At 35.7% G+C, this 11,805-nt stretch overlaps 1 protein-coding gene across 1 annotated transcript in view; it reads right to left on the reverse strand.

The window, feature by feature from the left end:
* Positions 1-3,195: 3,195 nt before the first annotated feature.
* LOC138366085 (blastula protease 10-like) overlaps positions 3,196-11,805 on the reverse strand; it is a 13,275-nt gene continuing 4,665 nt past the window's right edge. The window contains exons 5-11 of the mRNA XM_069326817.1: positions 11,347-11,531; positions 10,837-11,040; positions 9,922-10,048; positions 7,909-8,043; positions 7,059-7,221; positions 6,320-6,457; positions 3,196-3,280 (exon numbers count right to left, since the gene is read on the reverse strand). Of these exons, the coding sequence (XP_069182918.1) occupies positions 3,196-3,280; positions 6,320-6,457; positions 7,059-7,221; positions 7,909-8,043; positions 9,922-10,048; positions 10,837-11,040; positions 11,347-11,531 (1,037 nt within the window). The remainder of the gene's footprint in view (positions 3,281-6,319; positions 6,458-7,058; positions 7,222-7,908; positions 8,044-9,921; positions 10,049-10,836; positions 11,041-11,346; positions 11,532-11,805) is intronic.

The raw sequence follows: 11,805 nt of genomic DNA on the forward strand, positions 1-11,805 counted from the left end.
TGTGAGCTGTTATGTAACAGTGAAGTTATTATCCACTGTCTGCACCTCTTCCCGGGACACCTGACTTGACGACACAAAAGCAGCTACAGTCATTATTCTCGCTTACTGATGAAGAGTATCCCGGGTTTGGATCGAAATATACAGTCTACATTTACTCGTATTTTCAGAGTAGGTGGTTATTATTTTCATTGATTAGTGCGCTATATTCATCTATACACAAAGATAAAGATAGTCAGATAAACAGACATATATTATATGAAATCTCTTATATGAGATAAACAGATATACATAAACACAAATATATGCAATGAAAAAATCACACATGAAGACAAACACAAAGAGAAACAGTCATACGTAAAGACAGTTGGAAATATACATAGACAGACGTACATACATAAAGACGAACAGCTTACATAGAGTCATACGTACGCACATACATACGTTATAACAAATATATTAAAGTGATATAAATAGACACACAAAGACAAAAATAAATACCCCACAGACATACGTAAAGACAAATAGACATACACAAAGACAATCATACATACATTCATAAAGGCAGACATACCATGAAGACAAGCATGCATGCAGACAGTCTGATGGATTGATAAACGCTGATTAACTAACAAATTTACTGATAGACAGACATCCAGATAGCTGCGAACAAACAGATACAGATGCAGCCAATCTGACAGACATTTCAGTGATAGTATACCAAAAAATTATATCAATAAAAAAAATATGAGTGATTGTCTTTTTTTTTTATTAAAAACTGAAGTGTCTTGGGACAATTTAAAGCAAAGTAGGTGACATAGAACCTAAGCAGTCAAGATCAGACAACTTGAGAACCTTCTCAAGATTGGTCAACTTCTCCTTAACTTATGATTCAGAATACTTCAGACTAACCTTCCAGGAACCTTAGGAACAACAAAATGAATCTGAAATTAAAATAATAATTAAAGGGAGTAATAAGAGGGATATAAATATAGTTTAAACCATTAAGACAGGTGAGAATAAAAATTGATACAAATTGGAAAAGTTTAGATTCAGGAAAAAACTGGATATATACTGGTTTGAAAGCTGGATTGTTGGTTTATAGAGCAAATAACCAAGTTACATATAGTCATGAGATCACTGATTTGTTTCAAGCGTAGGTTAGACTTATGTGAATGAGTTTTGGTGGATATAAATTGAAGCTGATTCGAATGGGCCAATAAGGCTTCATCAATTTCATATATTCTGATGACCATCAGTACTAAACTGGTTCCCGTACTTGGTCTAGTAATTGTAGTTTTTAAAAGGATATAACCGGTAGAGTCAAAGCCTTGCTGTAATTAGCAGAATCGTAGTGCTCCTGTACCTGGTAGTCATAGCGTTGCTGTAACAGGTAGACAGCATATTTCATGATAAAAACTCATTTTTCCTGTGGCAGACTGCTCCTTACAAAGTCACCTACATCGCCAATGCCTTCAACCTTAAAACTGGTGATTCCGTGAGCCTCACCTATCCTTACAGCAGGACGAAAAGGTAAGTAAAAAATCATCATTTCATGTGATTTATTGTTATTTTCCTATTGAAATAGTTTGTAATTAATCGTTTTTGGCCTGTGACATGTGCATGTAAAATTTCACATTTCCTGACATAATATGTCAGGAAATGCAACTTGACCATCATCTTCAAGACTTCCATCGCTCTCCCACGTATCTTCTCCAATGCCATAACTTGCTATGTGTTTTCTTAAGCTACACCGGAAACACTACTTGGAGTTTCTCCGCCCCGAACTTCAACTTTAACATGGCGTTCCGGTCCGATAGTCTCCTTAACGCCACCGGCTTCAACATTTCCATTTGTCCCCTGCAAACAGCATGTCACAAGGTGAGAATAACATCGTCATTTGTAACCAGCAAAGATCATGCAACAAGGTTAGTATAATTAGTGAATTACTGATCATATAGCAGAACCTATAATCATGCAGGGAGTTTAAGAACTAGACCCCAGTGTTCTTGGCACTAAGATATTCACATTTGTTGTCTATTAGTTTCAGAAATGTTTAGCTTAATTTTTTTATGAAATTAATAGTGCAGTGACCTAATTATAGTACTATGTTAATGCTACATTGCATGATTATGTGATAAGCCATTAAGTATCTTGCTGGTAAGGATTTAAGTATTACGTGATATATTAAAGAACAAATCCACAGAAGCCTTTATCAGGGTTCGAAGCTATGCGCTGGGTGTTCCCAGACACGCTCTAGTCAACTGTCAACTTTATTATTATTATTATTATTATTATTATTATTATTATTATTATTATTATTATTATTATTATTATTATTTTTATTATTATTATTATTATTATTATTATTATTATTATTATAATTACTGTAATTATTACCGGCAGTCTTAATAATTATATATACTAAATATATATAACAAAATATTTATTAAATATAAATGAACATAACAAATATATAAATTAATAATGTTTACTTCTGTTTTCAGCTCATCAACACTACCATGCTGGGAAGCGAAGGCTTCGGCCAAACAACAAACTTCCTGCCCCTGGCAAAACACACTGTGCTGAGACAGTGTGAATGGTGGATCGTGGTAAGTTCACAACCTTGACGAATTTATAGAGAGGACTCTTTTTGGCTTTTGTTTTGATTTGTGATTGTCTGTAAAATAAGTAGAAACCACGGTAATAACTGGAATAAACAGATGCCAGGAAGAGGAGAATCATAGGGAAGAGCAGTCTAACTCATTTGGCGTGGCGCAAGCCAAATCCTAAACTCATTTAGGATTTGGCGTGCAAAGTGAGAAGCAAGACTCAGCTTGCTCCACGGCACTAGTGACTTCAGATCCAAAAAGATTATCTAAGTGTTGGAAATCATCTTCACTAGCTAGTCCATGTTGCTCGCTTATTATGCGTCACAAATATTACGTCCATCGACCGTCATGAAATTGGACGGAAGGTGAACTGAAATATAATCTCCATGAAAGACCCTACACTATATAATTTGTCCCGCCTGTTAAACTGTTCTACACGTACATATTTTCAACAGAATACAGGGTACAAAAAATATATAGTTTACCACTTACTTCACGGGCACAAAAAAGCTCACCAATTTGCTTATTAAGAGCGTTCCTGAAACCAAACCAAACGCTTTGAAACAGACGAATGTCGTCCATGTGTTTATACTCCTAATTGGGGGCTTTCAGTCTCAGCGATCTCAATATATGTAGGAAAGACAATATATCCTTCTAGGCGCTTGACAATGCTGAAACAAAAAAGAATTGATCAAATATCACATAATTTCTTCTCACATCCAACCATTACCAGATATATTCTTAGCAATAACACCGAATTAATCAATAGAAACAAAGACAACAGAAGATTTGGCATGCAATACATATCAAACACTTTCGTCCAACTATCAACAGCAAGCTTACACTGAGGTTTGCCTTACCATCTTAGAGTTTAGATCATGACAGTGCTTTCATCTCACACCTGACCTGAGATACTGTAACAGAAAACTGACAGCTTTGAATCTTCGGTAACATCAAACTGCCTAGAACTTAGTTTTCTGATAAAGCTCTGACACTTCCTCGAGGACCCTAGGGTCTCAGTGCTATTTCCACGTGTGTGTATATCGATAGTTGAGTTGCGTATACATGTTTAATCTGACAACACTCAAGGTCAAACTAGAATGACCTAGTCTGACTTAGGAATAGGTATCAACTTGGGTAGATATTCATATACTGTCTAAAACTAACTTTCAACTATTTTGTCTATGAATTATTTGTGATCCAAGTTTACAATTATTTATCAATTCTACTAACATTTTAATTACTAATTACTATCGTTTTATTTTACTGTGTTAAAATTTTTTTTGTTAATGTTATAATTTTTTGGTGTAATGAGAGCTGGAAAATTATCCACTATCCCTTTACCAGGCATCTCCTGGGAGGAGAATCTCCGTTGGTATTTACTACGTAACCCTGAGTGCTAGCGGATGACCGTTGAACTACGTTACTGTAAACGGCAGGGGAGAGAAGACCTACCCGGCTGCGACCTCCTCCATCTTCTGCGGCACTGGTTTCAAGACCTTCACCTCCACAAACAACACGATGTACATAGCCTACCAGGGCCAGGCGGGCCAGAGCTCCGGTATGTTCTTCACTTACAGAGTCCTGTGATCACCTTCGGGACACTGCCTTGCCCAGACCAGGAGTTAATAGTCAATGGCGGCTCCAGGATGGAATATGGATCACAACTCTCAAAGATCTTTCCTCATGTCATTGATTTTTGTGTGTGTTTTGTAATTTAAACGCTGGTTTAGTGCCTAAATATTTCAGGGTTGGTATTGACAATTTTTTTACACTTGCTTTTGTTAATATTTTTTTAACTTTCAAAATTATTATTATTTATAGTATTCAAAAATCTCATCGACTATTACTTCCATAAATAAAGTTGGCACACTTCTGTTATGTAAATTTACATCACTGGATTGTGAATATCGGACGTCTCTTAATACAAGCTGGAAACTGAAGGAGAGAAAGGAAGGACCAAAGATTACACAAATGAAGATTATTCTGACCGGAAACATTTGCCCTAGCTCACTAGCTGGACTCAATGGCCTGCGATTCATCGGAGGTCATTAGACCAAAGTACCCTGTTTATTATCAGGTTCAATGGTATAAATAGAAAGATTCATCCTATGTCTACCAAACTGTAATAGGAAAATTAGGTGTGAGTTCGTGTCACAATCGCAAACTTAGGAATTGCTAGGGTACTGGAAACTATTAGAGCATGTTACGAGATAAAAGGATATCGAATATTGTTCTTTTTCCCACCAGTCAATAGAGGTAATTTGTGTTATATATAATAAAAAAAGTAATGGCCATTACCAGTGTGTAGGTAAAATAGAGAAGGGATACGGATGGTTTGTGAACGAAAAAGGCAAGTTGGTAGAATAGTCATGAACAATTTTTGTTAATTTGTTCTTTGATATGAGAGTAAAAGTAGAATAATTATTTATATTTCCATTTTTCTGTTCTTTTTTGCATGAGAATAAAGTTAATATAATATATCTTCGAAGATCTTTTTTTACCATTATTTGTCTTATGTAAAAGAGGTTTGTTTCGTTGATCCTGTAAACATTTTCAAACTTACTGAGGTAAATTAAACCAGATGAATGTTGCAGAATATATATTTAGAAGCTACTATTGTTGGTGTTTTATGAGAATCTGAAATTTTACCAGTATAAGTACAAATAAGCCACACACTGTGTCCTCGGTCTTACATATATGTATTATTAGGAAAATCTCGAGATTCTTAAATCTTCAAACATAAGTTTTTACAGAGCACCGATCACAGCTAAGGAAAGGGCCTGCAAGAAGTGTTTTCAAGACAGTTAAACTAAATATTTCGTTATCATCGCTCTAATTGTAGTACCAGTGAGCGCCTAATGGGTAGAGAGTACTCTTGATGTCCATAGCAGTTTGAACTTGGATCCACGGTTGCCTGGGGAAGAAGAGTAGAACATTAGGCTAGACGCTTGTGAATAAATCCCTGTCACAGTAAGTAAATATATATTACCATTTGTTTTTATTTTTCTTCATTTTATTGTTATAATTATTTGTACAGTTCCTGCTTTTTTATTATTATTATTATTATTATTATTATTATTATTATTATTATTATTATTATTATTATTATTATTATTATTATCATAGGTACTGATGGCCAGTGTTGTCAGAGGCATCACTAGCAAGTGTCAACCAGATCAAGAAATTGTGAAAGCAGTTGCTTACCATGTTCTGACTATCGTCCAGTTCATCTGAAAATCAAAAGACAAAGAATGAGTTACATTCAATTCATCATCATATAAGACCATAGGTGAGTATGATAACCACGTCTAAATATTTTCACTTCAACGTGAAAATTTATAAAAAGAAAAAGATAAATAATGATTAAATGAAAAGATAAAAAGAATGACTCTGATCGAGTAAAACTCGCTGGCAATAAAACCACTGATTTTGCAATTTAGGCTTTGACGTCGCTCGGAAAGCAAGCGTGGGAAGACAGTTGTTAAATTCAAGAGTTTCATGAATCAATCCGTAAATTGATTCTGCAGTAAAACAGAATAAAAAGATAACAGGCTTCGAATGGAAAAACGTGTCATAAAAGTTATATGCCGTGGAAAAAGACCTTGCTGTGAGTTGTCCATTTGGAAGGAATTATACCAGACTTAATTTTCAAAAATAATTTTTGTTTACATATTCTGCATTGAAATTTCTCAAAGTTGGCGACTTACTTGCATCCAGCAATTGGCACGAAGGACACGGTGGCCGACCATCCAGGATATAAATCACTTGATGTGTCAAAGAAGACAATCAGGGGGTTTACTGATGCTGTAAACACCTGGCCGGCTGCAATGTCCGTGCCACAATACCTGTAATGGGAATCTACAATTATAATCAAGATGATCCTTCCTGACAGTGAGAACTAGCACTTGGAGCTGACCTCATAAAACTAATAGAAGGATGATGTTAACTTCGAAAAGAAAGATGACGTTAAACTTAGACTGATGGAGTTGATCTGTAGGCAGGAGCTGATATATAATATGGATGGTAGTTGGACTTGAAGTCGAAAGATGACGTTGACTTCGGCTGGACTTAGTGGATTTTATGGTAAGTAAAAAGCCTCATTGAAGAGATTTAATTTGTCAAAAAGCTTTCACACGAGAAAACATAAACATAATCTCCATCATATATCTCACTTTCTATACCTTTCCTCATACACTTGATTTCATTCACTTTCCCTCATTCATCCTCTCTCATGCACATTCTCTCTTAAACCCTCCCCTCATACACTCTCATGTATATACCCCGTGATCAATATACTCTCATACACTCTTCCTCTTTCACTCCCCCTCATACACCTTTCTACATACACTCTTCATCATAAACTCTTCCTCATACACACTGTCTCACATATCCTCCTTCATTCACCCTCCCTCGTATACCTCCCCGCTGTCATACACCTATACTCACACTGGGCCGCTAACGGTGTTGGTTGTCCTGATCTCCAGAATGTCGTAGAAGCAGCAATTCACAGTATTGCATTTAGGGTCTCGTCCGTTCAGCTCGAAGCTGCTGAAGGTGAGTCTAGGATAGTGGCACCGAGGAGCCTTGATCACGTAAATGCACTTTGAGCCTGTCAAGTTGAGGGTGGAGGTGATCAGCATCTGAATTCATACAGACACGTTGCAAGACGTGTATCAGAATCACGCACTCATATAGACAAATTAGATACAGATCACTATAAAGATCCATCAAATTAAAAACACCAAATGACCTCACCTGCAGGGTAGTTGTTGGGGTAGTTTGGAGAAGTGATGACACCTGCTTTGGTGATTGTCCTTGAGCAGGGTTGTTTTAAGGCATCTGCCAGGAAATAGACACAAGGCTAGTTAACTAGTCGTCAAGGGGCTAATGGTGTTTGGTCGAACAATTTTACTGCGTAATTATTTGGATATAAATATGTCATTCGTGGTTGACAGTTGAGTCATGAAACGGTGATCTGCATTTCATGGTTGGTAATGTGATTTGAATAAATATTAATTAGCAATTCGATTGTAGTAGGTCATGAATTGAGGGAACATGCAATTACAGATTTGCAATGTTGAGCAAGTACTCAGAGTAACAGTGTGTGTTTACTACTAACTAATGCAACATCCGGTTGACTTCAGATTAAAACATTTAAATTTTATCATCGCGATAGATGTAGCAACATTGCTAGATACGCAAAGTGTAGTATTGTAGTACTACGATACTACCGTAGGTAGTATCCTACCTACTACTCCGTACGTAGTATCCTACCTACTACTCCGTAGGTATTTACCGTAGTATCCCCCAGTAACAGTTTGACAGCTGGTGCCGGAAGTGCCAGGAGGACACACACACGCACATTTGACACCAAAATAGCCGCCGTTCTTGCACGGGTCTGCGGGGACTTTACAAGCCTTCAGCCATTTTCCTGTTGACAAAATAAATTTTATATCCAATGGGTTTTGAGAAGAGCTATGTACACGTTCATGATACTTTTAATAAACAAAACACAAAAAAACATGAGAAATTAAAAACAAACAGCTATTTAGCAACCCCTTGAACTAGACGGTAGAACGACGATCTCTCTTCTTGCCGGTCGGCGTCCGATTCCCTTCCACCTAAGTGGTTAGGCACCATTGCTCTTCCCCATCCAATCCCAAATTCCTATCCTAATCCCTTCCAAGGGCTATATAGTTGAAAGGGCTTGGCGCTTTCTTCTATTATTTCCCTCGCTTCAGAAACACAGGAAAACATTAAACCTGATCCTCGCAATATAGAGTAACAAAGTGAACCGCTTCCCAGCACAAGGGCGCCACATCAAAAACGTAACTAAAATGGATATTAACAAATAAGGGTAACATGACAAAGTGATTACTGAAACCCGAGTATTATTTAAAAAAAAGGTCAAACTAATTAATACAAACAAGGAACTCGCACAATACAAACTACACAAAAGGATAAAAATAGAACACCACGAAAGTGTACTAGGTGGTTATTTACAAATATATATCTTATTTATTAAACATATTATTTATGTTTTCTTTTAATTTCTCAATATCGTGTACTACTCCTTTACGACTTAATGGTTTCTATTATTTGCAGAAAATATTTCAAACCGTGTCACCAAATAAGAGCAACAGTAGACACCATATATTACACACAGAGATCACACTAACATGATGCATCAAACGAACAAATCCTCGTCACGGCCCTTGTGGATTTGTTCATTAGACACCATATATGTTCTGTATTTTCACGTGGGATCAAGAGTCCCCTATTCTCCTGACTTGACTTCAAGTGTCAACACACGTCTCATATTCTCCTGATAGAAAAATTTGTAGACAAAACCAAAATAGGCGCGGAAATTCTGAAGAAATCTCAAACTTACTTCAAGAAGATCATGTAAATTCAAGAAGGCTTGAACATTGGACGAAAGATTTGCAGAAGCAACGTAATGCTGAAATATCCGGATTCTGAGCCATAGTAATGTTAATATTGTTATCATGTATCAATTGGCTAATGATGGAATGATGAGATCAAAATTCGATAGAGATTTGAGTCACTCTGGAATTAGAAACTTTCTTCATGAAAAAGAGATTAAATCTTTTTTTTTACATTCTCTAATAAAATGACGAGAAAAAGAATATGCAATTGGAATATTTTGGAGACTTTCAGCCCTGTGGAGAGGGGGGACCTGCTGCCTGGGTAACAGCTTCTCCCCCGTATCAACCTACCCTGGCTTTGCGCCCTGGTGAGGCCACTCCAGACCGACAACCAGAGCGCAACTTCATAGTCTCCTGAGACTGATGGATGCCTACAATTGGAATACATAAATTGATGAAAGGTGTATATCAAAGAGAGACAAAATAATATTTTAAATGTCAGTACAAAATAGAATACAAATGATGGATTTACACTGTATAAGTTTAGATTCAGGAAGGACCTAAGTAAATGCTTGTTTGGTAGTAAGTTAGCTGATTTGTTTAACAAGTTACCGTATAACATAGCAGAAGTAGAATCTCTGTTTATTTGCAAGGGAATTTTAAACATTTACACAAATAAGTTGGGTTAGTATAATTTAGTGCTGTTTCGCACAAGCCTAAAAGCTTCTTTGCAAATTCATTTGTTCATATATTCTAAGATTTGAAAACTATGAAACATGATTAAAAGGATGTTGTTGTAGTATCAATATTCACCACAGGTCCCAGAGAGATATATATGATGTTTCGGAATAATTAAACTACTCCAAAATTCCTAGATACACATACAGGTAAAAGTGTATCTCAACCAAATCATTAACACTCACCGATGCAGCCATACATGATGTTTGCCATATGTTTATCTCGGTGAGAGAGGCCAATTCGCTGGCCAATTAAACCCTGGGCGAAATAGTCTTTAGTACTGAGGGTCACCTTCCCGTTGTTTGTGAAGTACTGAGGAAGAGGCATTCAATAAATATTACTATTGATTTGGTTTCCTCAAACATATTTCGACCTGACATACAACTGTATACTCATACTTGTATCCTTTACTCATTTCTAATATTTTACCTTCTGTATGATTTTTGGAATTTAAGTCAAATAAATTTCAGTCTTTAATTATAATAATTCAGATTCCAAAATATAAGCTAAGAGTAAGCCCTGCTCTGAAGTTGAACCCTGGGACCGCTTATACCTGAATTGAAAAATAATGTTATATACCATATATGACCAATATATTATCGCTCTATTATTAGCCTAATCGAGTAATGTGAGAATTATGGCAGAAATGACGCCACATAATAATCTCACTCTAGATGGTTTTCGTAAGTAATGTAAAATTATCTACGGTAATTTGTTAATGATTACTAATAACAAAACAAACTCAACAAATCATGTATGCTGCATTTACTTGTTGTCATTCATGTCGAAGTAAAAAATGGCCTAAAAGCACAGATGTTATAAAATAGAATACTGGGACATATTTTCCAGAGGAGTTATAAATAGGATATCGAATGCTAGACTTCAGTTTCATCTTATCGTTTTTTTTTAGGAATTATCCCCTTATGTAGTTTAGGTTTGTTCTTCGTACTACTGAATGAACATTAATTCTCATGAATGAGATCAGAAACAAAATTTCAATGCTTGAAGGTTCAAAATTAAAAGAATTTTTAACCCATTCTTTAAAAAAAGAATAAAAATGTTTCATTTATATTATCTTAAAATCATCATGACGTTCATACCGTGGGTCCGTAGTGCATGACTGAGCTGTAGTCATAAGTTATATTGTAGTTGTTAATATCGGATGACAGATAATATTCGAAGTTATGCATCAAATCCGGGACGATGTTCTCTGGGACAACAGTGACATATTTGTTTCGTTCTGGACGTGACTGCTCGTGGACGAACCCCAAGGCATGGCCGATTTCATGAGCTACTGTGCCAACCTGAGAAATATAAAGAGAGAGAGAGAGAAAGTGAGAGAGAGGGACGGGAGTGATAAAGAGAGACTACTATTTAATCAGGAAAGAGATTTGAGCATATTGAGCATCACAATACATTGCACTAAGCCATGTATAAAGAAGTGTACTGACATTTTGAAATATTAATAAAAGTCACTCGACGTTTGAAAATGATGCAAAAATCAGAACAAAATAATAACAAAAGCTAATGTTGTGTAATGAGCGTTCATAAGCATTAATGATTTGCTGTTATTTTTGTTCATTTGTGACGTGAAATGTTATTTCTCTCACCTCCGTGCAGCCTATGCCAATTGAAACGTTTTGTCCATTGGTGGTTTGTCGCCCAAAGAAAGAATAACATCCAGTATCCTGTATGAACCTAAGATGAGGCTGCTGGGTGTTGGTGGTCAACGCAAACTTGACACAGGTGTTGGACATCCAGTGCTTCAAACCTACTTTTACTGCCTCCACGTCCACTAAACACAGGTAAGGGGGTAAAGATAAAGAAATAAATGTATTGTGTACTATATATATATATATATATATATATATATATATATATATATATATATATATATATATATATATATATATATATATATATATATATATATATATATATATAAATATATATATATATATATATATATATATATATATATATATATATATATATATATATATATATATATATATATATACACACACACACACACACACACACACACAAACACACACACACACACACAC

This window comes from Procambarus clarkii, chromosome 18 (genome assembly GCF_040958095.1).
Source record: "Procambarus clarkii isolate CNS0578487 chromosome 18, FALCON_Pclarkii_2.0, whole genome shotgun sequence".
Taxonomy (NCBI): domain Eukaryota; kingdom Metazoa; phylum Arthropoda; class Malacostraca; order Decapoda; family Cambaridae; genus Procambarus; species Procambarus clarkii.